The sequence below is a fragment of the Panthera onca genome, chromosome X, assembly GCF_046562875.1.
Source record: "Panthera onca isolate mPanOnc1 chromosome X, mPanOnc1 haplotype 2, whole genome shotgun sequence".
NCBI lineage: Eukaryota > Metazoa > Chordata > Mammalia > Carnivora > Felidae > Panthera > Panthera onca.
The window spans coordinates 129323870-129337287 of NC_138357.1; the positions used below are offsets into that span (position 1 = coordinate 129323870).

The window sequence follows — 13418 nt, forward strand, 5'->3', positions numbered from 1 at the left end:
GGTAGGGGTGGGACCTCACTTAGGAGGAGAGGACAACCATCCGGGTCTCCTCAAACCCCCCTCCCCTGCAGAGGAACCTCGGGCCAAGCTTGCACTGCCCTCGGGGACCCTGGGGATGTACAGAAGGGACAGGAAGGATTCTGGGAAGACTGGGCACGTTTGTACCCCCAGGAGCCTGGGGACCTGGTCTCCCCACCTGGGGCTGGTGGGGGGCTGAGGTGCACACGTGGGAGAAGAAGTTGTCCCCCCCCCCCCCAGCTGGAGAAAGTGGTGTGGCCCGGAGCCTCCTTCCCACAACCTGCCCAGGTCCCTGTGTCCTCTGCCCACCTCCGCCTCTTCTGCTCCTTCTGCAGGGAGGAAGGGGGGCGGGTGAGGGTGTCTCCAGACGCCTGTCGGGTAGGAGGCTGGTCCCCGCAGGGTGGCAGGGGTGAGGGTGGGGCCGCAGCCCCAGGAAAGCGCCGTCAACTCGCGGGCCGCCCTGCGCCCTCACCCGCGCGCGCCCTGCGCACCCCCGCTCCGGGCGCGGGCCCTAGGCGTCTCCCCCGCCGACCCGCTGCATGCATAATGCATGAGGGGCTATTTGTAATTCTGTGTGATATGTGCGCGCCTCCGCTTTGATTAGAAGGCCGCGGTGACAAAGACCTGTTTGTTAAGTTGGGAGGGCTTCCTCGCCTTGCGCGTTTGAAGTCCGGAGGACGCGGCGGCCCCCGGGTCCAGCCGCCGCACGCGGGACACAGCAGCCCCGGCCGCGCGGAGAGGCGCAGGGCGCACAGCTCCCGGAGGAAGGATGCAGGGAGAGTGGGGGTGGCGGAGAAAAGGAGGGGAGGGAGGGGAGGAGGGAGAAGGGCAGGAGGGAAGGAAGGAGGGAGTGAAGGGAAGGAGGAAGGAATGAAAGAAAGAAGGAGGGGAGACAGAAGGAGAAAAGGAAGGAAGGAAGGAGGGAGGGAGAAAAATGAAGGAAGGAGGGAAGGAAGGAGGGAGGGAGGGACGGAAAGAAGGAAGGAAGGAGGGAGGGAAGGACGAGACAGAAGGAGAGAAGGAAGGAAAGGAGAGGAGAGAAGGAAGGAGAGAGGGAGGGAAGGAAGGAAGGAAAAAAATGAAGGAAGGAAAGAGAAGGAGAGAAGGAAGGAGGGAAGGAGGAAGGGAGGAAGAAAAATGAAGCAAGGAAGGAGGGAGGGAAGGAAGGAAAGAAAAAAATGAAGGAAGGAAAGAGAAGGAGAGAAGGAAGGAGGGAAGGAGGGAGGGAGGGAAGGAAGGAGACAGAAGGAAGGAAGGAGGGAGGACGGAGGGGCGCGGGGGAAAGCGCTCTCCCCCCCCCCCATTTGCCCTGTGCTCCTCCTCGCGCGGGTCGGACACCCGCAGCCCCTCCCAGATCGAGCCCCCCCCTTCCCCAGCGAACCCCGAGTGCCTGGACGCAGGCCGCAGGAGCTGCGGAGAAAGGTCTCCCTCTCCTTCCAACCGGAGGAGAGCGCTGCGGGGCCGTGGCGAACCCCGGGTACCGCCGGGGGTGACCCCGATCCCGGGTCCCGGTTAGCACACCCAGCGCGCGGGGGCCGCCTTCGGAACGTGCGCACGGATCTTCTCCAAGACCCCCCCCCCAGCCCCCCCCCCCACCTGCCCCTCAGCTCCCCGAGAAGCCTGGTCCGCACTCAGGCGTGGGGGAGGGGGCAAGGAGGGGAACCGGGGTTGGGGGGGCGGGGGGTGTTGTAGATAAAAGAGGGAAGAGGGTAAAGTCAACTTTATTTGCAGACGGAGTTGTGCGGACAGGACGCGTTTGACTTCCGGGGTCGTAAAATGCTTTCGTGTTGCCCTCGAGACAGTAGGTCGTCCCGTGCACCCTGGACAGGGGCCGTGGGAAGGGGCGAGCGAGGAACAGCCTGGCGCAACCCCAAGTACACGTAGTCCCCCCCCAATAAATATCCTGGCCTCCAGGTCCAGTGCAGGGCTCTGGGTGCGGCCGCGCGGGGGCTGACGCGCGCCCGAGGGCCGCCGTGTACAAACCAGGTCTCCCCACGACGCGCGTGTTTCTCCGCGTGTGGACCCCCGCGCTCCGCAGACGCCCGCGGCCCCCGGCAGCGTCCGGGTCCCCGGCCTCCGCCGCGCCGGCCCCTCCTCCGAGGTCTGCGAGCCGCTTTCCACCGCCTCCGCCGCCGAGGTTCCGGCGTCCACGCTGGGGTCGACGTGGGCCCTTCCCTCCCCCTTCCGCGGCCCTCCGCCCGCGTCCCGGCCACCCCGCGCGCACCGGCAGCAGCGAGCCCGAAATCCCACCGCATCTCCCTCCGACTCGCACTCGACCGTCGTCCGTGAGACCGCGCGTCACCGTCGCCCGGGGTGCCCTCGGCGTCTCCGCGTCGCCGCGCGGGGACCCATCCTGCGGAGACGCGTTCCGGGGGCGCGGGGCCGGCGGGGACCTCCCGACCATCCGTAAACTCCTCCTCGAGTTTCGTTTCCGCCAGCCATTGAGGGGATGCGGGTACCTGTTTGGGGCGCCGGCGCCTGCGCCCGCCCGCGCGCGCGCGCTCTCTCCCTCTCCCTGCAAAAATTGGATCTCTAGGTCCCCACACCGAGGTGCACAGACGCCAAACAGTGATGAAATGAGAAGAAAGCCAATTGCCGGACTGGAGGTGGGGGAGAGATAGCGTCTCTGCGTGCGCCCGCCGCCGATCCGGGCGCCCTAATTGCTGTAGACAGGGAGCGCGGGGGGCTGGGCCGAGGTAGCGGTGTATAAATAGTGAGATCTCAAGTTGAAAGGCATAAATAACACCAGAAGGGATCTACCCTCACACGGACAGTCCTCTCCGCGCGGGGAGGCGTGCGGACCTCAGCCCGGCTCCCGGCCAGCCCCGCCGCGCCCCCCGCGGACCCCGCAGCCCCCGGGCAGCCATGGAGGAACTCACGGCTTTTGTATCCAAATCTTTTGACCAGAAAAGCAAGGAGGGCGGCGGCGGCGGCGGCGGCGGCGGCGGCGGCGGCAAGAAGGATTCGATCACGTACAGGGAAGTTTTGGAAAGCGGACTGGCGCGCTCCCGGGAGCTGGGGAGCTCGGAGTCCAGCCTCCAGGACCTTACGGAGGGCAGCGGCCACTGCCCGGTGCATCTGTTTAAGGACCACGTGGACAGCGACAAGGACAAACTGAAAGAGTTCGGCACGGGGAGGGCTGCGGAAGGTAAGCTCGCCGGGGCGCGGCTGGGCGCCCCTCCCGGGGACGGCGTCTCCTCGCCGCCGCGCTTGCGGGCCTGGCCCTGGCTCGGCGCGCGGGGAGGCCCCGGGGGCCGCGGCTCGCCCAGAATTCCGCCCCCAACTCTGAATGTACGGCCACGCTCGCACGCAAAGGCCCCGGCCACCCGTCGCCAGTGTTTTCGTAAGAAAGGAAGGAGACGCCAAGACGCGGCGGCGGAGCCAGAGAGGAAGGGAGGCAGGGAAGCCGAGCGAGCGAGGGCCGGGGCCGGGGCCGCGCGCTGCTGGCGGGCCGGCTTCCCCGGCGCCCTTGCGCCGGGCGTCGCCGCGGGAACTTTCCCGGGTCGGAGTCCATCGGGCCGACGAGCCCGAACAGCGGGGTCGGCCGTAGGGCCGCTGGGTGCGCGCCCGCCCGCCCGCCAGGCTGTCTAGTGTCTGCTCCCAAGCGCACACACGACAGATCCCAGGCGTCTCTCCCAGCGCCCAGCGCCCCCCGCTGCCCCAGCGTCCGACTTGGGCCGGCGCTGAGGACGCGCCGGCCGCTGGTCCCGGAGGGAGCGTTGCGTCCTGCGCCCGCTGAACCTCTCTGCTCAGTTTCCTCTTAGGGGAAACTTTCCCCCTTGAACCCGGAGCTGACGCGGGCCTGCAAATTAAAACCACTCGCGTGCCCGCAGGTGGCCGGGGTCTGGACGCGGAGGGAAGGATTCCCGGGAAGGTCATGGCCGTTGCGCGCGGGGCCTCCCGACCCCAGGCTGTGAGAGGACAGCCGGCCCTGCTGCGGGGCGGACCGCGTCCTGGGCCTCCTTCCTTCCTGCTTTTCCAGCCACGTTCGCCGCGGTTCGCCCTGTTGCTGAATGGGGGGGGGGGGGAGGAGGGGAACCGGCGGGTTTCTGGGGGGCTCTCCCAGCCGGGCACGGGGTGGTCCCAACGGGGGGGGGGGGTGTCTCCGTACAAACAGGGCAACCAGCAGCGGCAAATCAGTGGCGTAAAATTGGCTGGATTTCTCTGGGCGGGGGCACAGCGTAAAACTGTTACGAATGCCTATATTTCATTGCAAAGAGGAAACACAGCGGCTTCGCCCCCTGGTGCACACGGTGTCAGCGTTGGGGGAGGTCAGGAGGGCCTCCCTACGGAGGACATTCCTCACCACCCCCGCCAGCCCTGCCCCGTGAAGCCCCTGTGTCCTGGTCGCTGGGACCCCACACTTGGGATCTCTGAATGGCAGAGGTCTGGGCCGCGGCCTTGAGACCGTGGGGATGCCCCAGATATCTTTCTGAGGCCTCGACCCAGGGAAGCTGGAGGCTTAGACATGAGCCCCTGACCGCCGGCGGCCTGGGGACGCTCGGCCCTGGCCTGTCTTACTTTGGGGTTCAGCCCCCCACCCCGCAGGGCACATGCAATTCATGCAGAGGTTGCTTTCACGGAGACACGGCCTGGCTGGACACGCCACTCCGGGCCCACACGTAAGGTCAGAGGTTTCCAGCACCCAGGACTGACGTCCCTGGTGCTTGAGCCGTGTGGTGTGGGAGACCTTCGGGTTCCTGCAGAAACCCGGAGGTCCTGGGCTCCTGCACGGCCTGTCCCGCCGAGCTGTGGATTTTGCAGAGCCCGCCCTGGGTTCTCAAGGCCTTTGAAGGCCAGCTGCTCAGCTGGGATCCGTCCCTGGGGCCAGACTTCAGGGACGGGAAGGGAAGGAAGGATCAGGGCTGCCTCCAGGACAGGATTCGCGGTGGGGGCAGAAATGGGGTGCTGGTTTGCACATGTAACGCTTTCCGGAGGCAAAAGGGGATTTCAAAGCCAAGTTGGGGTTCCGCGACCCGTGCTCAGAAGGCCTGAGGGAAGGCTGTCGGGCAGACTCAGGGCTTGGCTTCTGGTGTCTGGCCGGCTCGGGGATCCCTGGGGGTGTCCCCTGTCCCCACGGCTGCTTCGCGTCTTCCCGCTTGGCGAGGCTCCGGGCTGAGGTACGGAGAGGCCTTCTGTGCGTGCTGCCTCCAGACCTTCAGGACTGCGGTCCTGGGGCGGGCCTCCTGAAGGCTAGCCCCTTCTGGGCACCGGGGCCAGTCAGGAGGGCACGGAGGTGCTCTGTGGCTGTGCCCGGCACGATCTGTGACGGAGGGAAAGCACAGGGAGACACAGGGGGCCCGGGAGGCACGGCTCCCGCCAGCCGGGCTTTGGGGTGATCACGTTATTTTCAATTTCTGGGCTGCCTTTGCTGCAGGTGGGAAGGCAAGGTCTCCAGTTAGACTCCCAATGTTGGCCTTATAACTGCCTGCCGCTTAGCCCCCTACCGTCCCCTCCGCCAGGAAACACAGACGCTCTCCTAATTTTTGGAGTAAGAAAGTGCCAGGCTTGGTGCCCTGGTGGCTGTGTGCCCCATCGCCGGATGTAGGTGACAGAGGGGGCAGCGGGAGGCCAGTAAGCTTGGGGACCTTGCTCAGCGGTGCGCCCCCAGGCACCGGGCTGAGCTGAGGGTGTGAGAAAAGAGGCCAGGGAGGGGCCCGCACGGCCCAGATCCACCCGCGTGGGGAGGGAGGCTCTTACCCGGCTGGTGCGCCCGGTGCCCTTCTCGGGACCCACACTAGGGCGATTCTGCCCAAACTTGTTTGACTTAAAATAATATTTCGCACCCCACTCCGAGAGAGAGAGAGAGAGAGAGAGAGAGAGAGAGATTAAGCTATGTGGCTATGTCCATATGTCAACAGGCGCAAAGGGGAACCTTGAGGAAACCATTCCGAGATTAGGCCGAGAAATTCAGCACCGCCAATGCCCGAGTTATTACCAAACAGCGTGGGTTGCCCCTCGAGTCCGCTTTATCGACCTGACGCAGCCCTGGGTAGGGGTGGGCTGGTCAGGCAGTCAGGGCGCGTTGCCTGCCGGGGCCCCTTCGTCCGCAGGCGCGCACGCGGTGCTCGCCGGGTCCTGCACCTCCGCGCAGCGCGGCTGTGTTTCTGGGCAGACGGGGAGGGCGGGGGCGGCCCTGAGAGCCCTGCGCCCTCAGCCCTGCGCCCCCCGCTGCCCCCGCAGGCATCTACGAGTGCAAGGAGAAGCGCGAGGACGTCAAGTCCGAGGACGAGGACGGGCAGACGAAGCTCAAGCAGAGGCGCAGCCGCACCAACTTTACGCTGGAGCAGCTCAACGAGCTGGAGAGGCTGTTCGACGAGACCCACTACCCCGACGCCTTCATGCGCGAGGAGCTCAGCCAGCGCCTGGGGCTCTCGGAGGCGCGCGTGCAGGTAGGAGCCCCCCAGCCCCGAAGCGCAGACCCTCTCGGAGACGCCCAGGGCCCTCGCGTGCGCGCAGGTCGCACGGTTCGCACCCAGGGCGCGTGCCCCGCCTGAGCCGGTCGCCCTCCCCACCTGGAGGTGCTCAGGCACTGGGATCTGACCTCACCTCTTTGCACAGCTCCTCTCCGCGGCCCCCAGCCTCCTCCCTTGCCCTCCAGGGAGGGGAGGCGAGGGGCCAGGTGGGGGGAGTCGCGCACACGGGCATCTTGATGAGCGCGGCTGATGCCCGCGCGGGGCCGGATTAGCTCGGGCGCGGGCGGGGGGCGGGGGCGCGGGCGCATGAATTCATAAAGCCCCATCTGGCGAGCCAGTGTCTGCGGGGGCCCTGGGCGTGCGCGGCACGTGCGCGGAGGGGACGCTGTGGCAAGCCGCTAGGCTAAATTTATTTATGCCTTTTTGGGGCACGGTAGCAAAAACTCACTCCCGCTCGCGTCCTCCGAATGCTGACCCCCGCCTGGGAGCCCGGGGCCTGGAAGGTTCCCGTCCTTCCTCACGGTTCTGGGCACGACAGCAGCGCGCCAGGCGGAGAGAAGAAGGGGTCAGCATCCCCGGGGCTCTGGGGACTGGTTTTAAATACACGGAATTAATATTGCCAAACGGGGAGGGGGGGGGCATGAGAAAAAAAAAAAGCGCAGGGCTTTGAACGCACGGGTTTCCCCCGTTGGGTTGGAAAATCAACACGTTCAAACACCAGTCCCCACCCTCCCCCGAGTTTACTTTCCAAACGAAAACACAAACGTGTGGTATAGATAGTGTCTTACGAAATCTTTAATTTGGAAAAGAAAATTGTTTTTGGTCCCCAGCCCCCTTCTGCGTTTCCGTGTGGCTGCAGAGGGAAGGGTTTCTTAGGATTGCAAGGCAATCGTGTAGGGCCGGCTCTAGGCTACAGCCAGCGGGGACAGAGCCTCCCTGCGAGGTGGGACCCAGGCGCACAGCAGCTCTGGCCACCCTGTCCACCCCCCCCCCCCCCGTGGGGGCGGGGGCGTCCGGTGCGTTTGGGCATCAGCGGCCCCCGCACGGGGAGGCGGCTGGCAGGGCCCAGAGTGGCTTCCCCGCTGGCCACCTTTCTCGGGCAAGATGGATAGGCATTCCCCCTATAAATTAATGAAAAGATTAAACTTTCGCTGAGGGGGACATCAACTTTTATGTTATCTCCCGGTGTCTTTCTGCCTGGGATCTGTAATATCTCCCAGGCCTTGATGTACTGTTTCTATAAAAATAAATTACTTGTAATTTAATTCTACACTATTTCTTTGAGCAGTCTATTACACGCAGCACCTTAGCAGGAGGGACCCACCGGCAGAAAACTGGTTCTCGTGTGTCTGCAGCTCTTGAGAAAACCCTAAAATCAAGGGGGGGGGGCTGGGGGGGCATTTGTGTGGAGGAGGAGAAGGCACGCGAGTGGCTGTCCATCCAGAGGTGAATTAAAACTTAACGACTGCAAATAATAATAAAAACAAACACGGGGATGGGAGAGACAATTTTGTGCGGGCCACGGGGAACAGAGTCAGGGAATCAACACCAGGGGGAAAGGGGCTCGTAAAAATCAATTAGTTAAAACGAATGGGTCAGCGCGCCCAGGGCGAGGGGGCGGGCGGCGGAGGCAGGGGGTCAGGAAGGAGCTGTGTTTTGTTCCTGTGCCTGAACCCTCTGGGTCGTCCCTTTTGGGCACAGCCCGTCCCGTGCCGTTAGGAAGGTAGAGTTTCAATTTAGTGCGGAAATCTGCTGTACATAAATTGGGGATCGTACGGACGCTGGTCCTTATTAACCTTTTATTTTTAGTCGTGTACTGGGACCTCGTATCACCCAGCTGTCAGGGTTATAATCGAAAGTTATGAGACCACGCGCAGGACCAGGCGGTAATTTAATTACAACAAATATCTTTGGGTTTATGGCGCAGAGCTAAATTAAATGTCATTATTCACTGTCTGTAATGGAAATCAAAAGGAAATCAGATTACAGCGTTTGTGAAAGAAATCAGTGACTGGTCCTTAATGAAGAAATAAGTGTTTAACCAGTGCACTGAGCTCTCCTTAGCATATTCAGGACTAATTCGAATTGATCGTGAATCACCCCAAGACTGATTTATTATCGCTTCACGCAGCGGCTAATTCATCACTTTTATTCATCGTAATGTTATTTCCACCCACCCGCCCCCCCCCCCACCCCTGCTGAAGGGAGAACAGCTTTCTTTCCACGTTTAAATAGGATTCTGGTTTTGAAAAATGCCCTTGGTGGGGGGGGGGTGGGTGCAGAATTTGCTGTCTCCTGCGCCTGGTTTGGGTCTCCCCTCTGAGGACCGAGTAGGGCACCCCAAGGAGAGGGAGGAGCCCCGGAGGGGCCCCCCCGGGGTGCAGTCGTGCCGTCTGGACCGCCCCGGGGTTGTGCGGGGAGGACGGCTCCGGACTCAGGGATTGTATACGGGAGTGAAACTTGGTGCGGCCCACCTTGCTGGGTGGGTGGGTCGGAGGGACCGTTTTGGGACTGCTTTTCGGGGAACAGGCTGAAAGTTTCCCAAGCTCCCCGTATGTAGCCTGGCGGGGGGGGGGGGGGGCGAGCTTTTCGAGCCTTCCGGAAAGGCCGATTCAAACGGGCAGGCGGTGGCTCAGCCGTGGATACAAAGCTGTCTCAGAAGAGTCTGGGAAGGAAGAGTGAAGGTTTCTTACAGTCTCCGCTGGGCCTGGCCTCCCGGGTTTGGTGAGGTTCCCCCGTGCAGGGTCGGGGGCAGCGGGGCCGAGCTGTCGGGGCGGTTTGGCCAAACGGGAGGCTTTCTTTGTGCTAATTATTCCGCGAGGCCCCTGATGTCATTGCGACAACTGTGCCAGTGAGGGCGGCAGGAAAGCTGCGGGAGAAAGCCAGTTAGGAACAATCAGCTGCTAAAACCGCACGGAGGGGCCTCCAGATTTCCGCAGGCACAGCTTGGGGGCCACGGGGTTCAAGAACCAGGGCTGTCTGGACGAGGTGGGGGGACTTTGGTGGGGCGTCCTTTGCTCCAAAATGTTGACATCAGGCCTGCAAATCGAGCTGAACTGGGGAAGGTTCCGCGGATACCCTTTCTCCAAGAATGAGACGTTTTGCAAGAGAGGCCGGTGGCCGCAGTCGTCGGGGTGACCCGGTGTTTCCGGATCCAGGACGCTGAGGAGTCCGTACTGTTAACTGGGACCCTCCAGGCTTCCAAGGAGGGCATGAGGGACACTGGGGACGCGGAGGGTCCTGGACTCAGGGTGTCCCGAATTGTCCCGAATTGCGGGGGGGTCATACTGGAAGCTCTTTATGCGTCTGTGCGCCCCGTTAGCGGGCAGCTAAGGTTCCGAGCAGGACGATCAGGCGCTCCCCGGGCCTGGCAGAGTGGAAGAGGGCGTCCACTGCTCCTGGAAAGTTCTCGAATCCACCCCGCCGTCCTGGCGCGCACTTCTCTGCTTTAAATACGTGAGCCGTCAAGGATCCTCACTTGGGGGAGACACAGGCAGGGCTCAGAATCGACTTTGGGAATCCGCAGCTCTAGGTGGCCAGCTATGTGTGTGTGTGGGGGGGGGGGGGGCGGTGGCTGGGGCGGGAGGGAGCCCGACTGCGACCCTGGTGTCCTGGCACCAGAGCGCGCGCCGCCGTGCGCCTAGCCTCCTGGGGGTAAAGAGGCCGGCGGGCTCACGGGGCTGCGCGCGTGTCTCTGTTCTGTCCTCAGGTTTGGTTCCAGAACCGGAGAGCTAAGTGCCGGAAGCAAGAGAACCAGATGCATAAAGGTGGGTGCGGAGGTGGGGAGCGCGTGCAGACACGGGAGGACCTCGGCGGCCCTCACGGCTCCTCTTTTCCCCTTGCAGGCGTTATCCTGGGCACCGCCAGCCACCTGGACGCCTGCAGGGTGGCCCCCTACGTGAACATGGGCGCCCTCCGAATGCCTTTCCAACAGGTAGCCCGTTTTTCTTCCTTCTGAGCCGCGCGGGGGCCCGCCACCTCCCCGCCTCCCTGGCGTCCTGCCTCCCCCCCCCCGCCGCTCCCGCCCCCGCGGAAGAAAGGCTGGCGCTTTTACAAGGGGGCATTTATGGAGCCGTTGGCACGTATTAAAATCACACTGTAAAACTCCAAGAGTCACCTTGGGGAGGGCCAGGGTTTAAACCCAAACACAATTTTACAAAAATCAAATCGGAGTGAAAAAAAAAAAAAAATCCCACCCACCCAGGCGGCCTGGCTGGGGGTGGGGCGTGAAGATGGTGTACTTGGCCCGGAGCCCCTGCGTCTACACCCAGCCCCCCACCTCGCCTGCCCCACGCCTCAAGTGAGGTGTCTGCGTCCCCCGCCCCTCTCCTGTACCTGGGCCTCCCTCTCCACCTCCGAGCCCGGGTCATCGGGGCTCGGCTCCAAGTGGAGTCGGGAGGCCCCAGCGCTGAGGGCTGCCTGGCGTGGGCGTCTAGGGTTTCCGGAGACCCCCCGAGGGCTGCCTTCTGCTCCGGAGCAGCTACCGGTGGATGGTGGAACCTGCCTGGGGCGAGGCGCGGGCGCCCGGGGCGAGAGCGCAGGGCGCACGTGCCCCGGACTCGCGCCAGCCAGCGCGGGACCTGGGGGCGCGCGGGTTGGGGCCCCACCTTGGGGGAATATGTGAGCGCAGGGGCTGGCGGAGCTGGGGTGCTGTGGGCAGAGCGGAGGCGTGTTCACCACGCGCCCTGCACGGCTTTGCTCCAGGGAGCAGGCCTGGGGTTGTATTTGGACCTGTGTTTGCTACGGGCCTCTGTGGGTCAGCTAGGGCGCGGGTAGAGGTGGTGAGGGGTCAATAAACAGGGCCCTTAGCCAGAGCGGGGCGCTGGCGCCTTGTGCCGTCAGACTCAAGGTGCCCAAACGCGAAGGGAGTCCAGGGCGGCGCCTGCGCTGGGTAAGGGCCTGCGTCCCTCTCTTGCTTGGCCTCACCCACTCCGCGCCTGGGCACACGTCTTTCCCCAGGGAGGGCAGTCTCTTCACATGACCTGCAATGCAGCCCAGAGTGGGGTCCGCCCTGAGGCTATACTGCAATGAGGCTGTTGGGGCGCGGGGGGGGGGGATTCAGAGGCGTCCCGCGGGGGAGGGGGGTAAGAGGAGGCCAGCACCCCGCAGTCCAGAGGTCGAGTGGGGACAAGTCACAAGTTCAGAGAAGTTGAGCTTCCCGTGAGGAGGGGAACCAGCCGCAGACACTGGGATGTTGGCGAGGACAGGGGCGTGGGCGCCACCGGGAGGGTGGGGGTGGGTGGGTGCCGGGCTCTGTTCAGATTCTCCAGCTCCCACGGCGCAAAGCAGCCAGTGCCCTCGGCGGACACGCGTGCCAGGAGCACAGCTGCGACCCCCCCCCCCCCCCGCCCGCTCCCGGCTGGCGCAGAGGAGTCGATGGTGGTCCCCGGGGTGGGGGCAGGGGGCTACGACTCCCCAGAAACGGACGCCCCAGGGTCCGTCCCGTTGCACACAAGGCCTAACTGCGCCTTCTGCCCGCCCAGGTTCAGGCACAGCTCCAGCTGGAAGGCGTCGCGCACGCGCACCCGCACCTGCACCCGCACCTGGCCGCGCACGCGCCCTACCTGATGTTCCCGCCGCCGCCCTTCGGGCTGCCCATCGCGTCCCTGGCCGAGTCGGCCTCCGCCGCCGCCGTCGTGGCCGCCGCCGCCAAAAGCAACAGCAAAAACTCCAGCATCGCCGACCTGCGGCTCAAGGCGCGGAAGCACGCCGAGGCCCTGGGGCTCTGACCCACCGCCCGCCCCGCGCCCGGCCCCGGCCCCACGACCCCGCCCACGCTGCGTCCTGCACGCGCCCCCTCCGCGCCCCCCGAAGGTTCGCACGGACGCCCTGCAGCGAGCGCGCGGGCCCTGGGGCAGCGGCCTCCCCGCTCGGGGCAGCCCGGGGTGGGGCCCACCACTGGCCTAGGGAGGGGGCCTTCCGGGGCCCTCACGACCCCGCCAGACCCTCGCAGAGACTGTGCGGAAGAACGCAGGTGACGCTCAGACCACCCAGCCCTTTGCCGCGCTGTCTGCACTTCCTGGGACCCTGCGCCACCGGGAGCCCCTGTGTGCCCCTGTGCGCCCCGCGCGCTCCTGTGCGCCCCCGTGCGCTCCTGTGCGCCCCTGTGCGCCCCTGTGCTGCCGGCGGCGTTCCTACCCTGTGCATGTGGCTTCCTACTCGCCTTTGGAAGATCTTAGAGTCTATTAAACAAAAGGTCTGGGGCTGGTCTCCGCTGAAGATACCAACACTCTTATTCACTGCCACGAACTTGCTTTTTCGTCTGAGGAGGTTCAGGACGGGTATGGATTTCAATGTGGACTTTGGCCTGCCAGGCAGGGGCCATACTCTGCAGCAATAAGGAACCGCGTCTGAGGACCTCCACAAGGTGGGGTGGGGGTGGGGGAGACCTGGTTCTCCCAGGTTGGGACCGTTTTTTTTGGGGGGGGGGGGAGGGAGGGGGTTGAACCTGAATGACGAGCACGGTCTTCACGCACATGTTTGGCCCCAAAGCACCGAGTTTAGGATTCCTTGTGCCATAGTACAGGCGACTTTATAACTTTTCCAGCATTTGATTCCCGAATTGATGATTTTTTTTTTTTTTTTTTTTTTTTTTTTTTGCTGTTTTACAGAATTCAGACGCAAATAACTTGCATAGAGACACAGGGGCGGGTGGTTTTAAGGTATGATACTGATGCAGCATTAACTTTGGTGAAATGCAGTTAAGTGCAATACTGTAAATATTATAGATTTAAAAAAAAAATAGCCGTGCACTCTTGACCCCGTCAGCTTCGGAATTCCAAGGGCATTACCCTCCTCCTGCATGCTGCGGGCCCGGCCGACTGGGGGCCCATCGCCAAACCCGAGGGGGGGTGTCTGGCGTGGGCCGAGCAAGACCGGGGGCCTGTCAGGATGTGACGCTGCTGGCTGAGCTGTTTCTGAGAAGGGAAGAGTGAGTGACGTCCTCCGGGCAGCGAGTTTGAAGACAGTGTTTTGTAGCCGAGG

At 63.8% G+C, this 13418-nt stretch overlaps 1 protein-coding gene across 1 annotated transcript; it reads left to right on the forward strand.

The window, feature by feature from the left end:
* The first annotated feature begins 1732 nt into the window (after window positions 1-1732).
* Window positions 1733-12728, forward strand: LOC145714472 (short stature homeobox protein). Its single transcript, XM_081793981.1, has 5 exons — window positions 1733-3166; window positions 6202-6410; window positions 10144-10201; window positions 10280-10368; window positions 11918-12728. Exons 1-5 carry the CDS (start codon window positions 2884-2886, stop codon window positions 12161-12163), a joined length of 885 nt encoding a protein of 294 aa, XP_081650107.1. The 5' UTR covers window positions 1733-2883; the 3' UTR covers window positions 12164-12728.
* Window positions 12729-13418: the final 690 nt, after the last annotated feature.

Coding starts and splice junctions, on each gene's coding strand:
- LOC145714472 (XM_081793981.1), top strand. CDS start 2,884: ATGGAGGAACTCACGGCTTTTGTATCCAAATCTTTTGACCAGAAAAGC. Junction 3,167..6,201: donor CACGGGGAGGGCTGCGGAAG/GTAAGCTCGCCG, acceptor CTGCCCCCGCAG/GCATCTACGAGTGCAAGGAG. Junction 10,202..10,279: donor AGAGAACCAGATGCATAAAG/GTGGGTGCGGAG, acceptor TTCCCCTTGCAG/GCGTTATCCTGGGCACCGCC.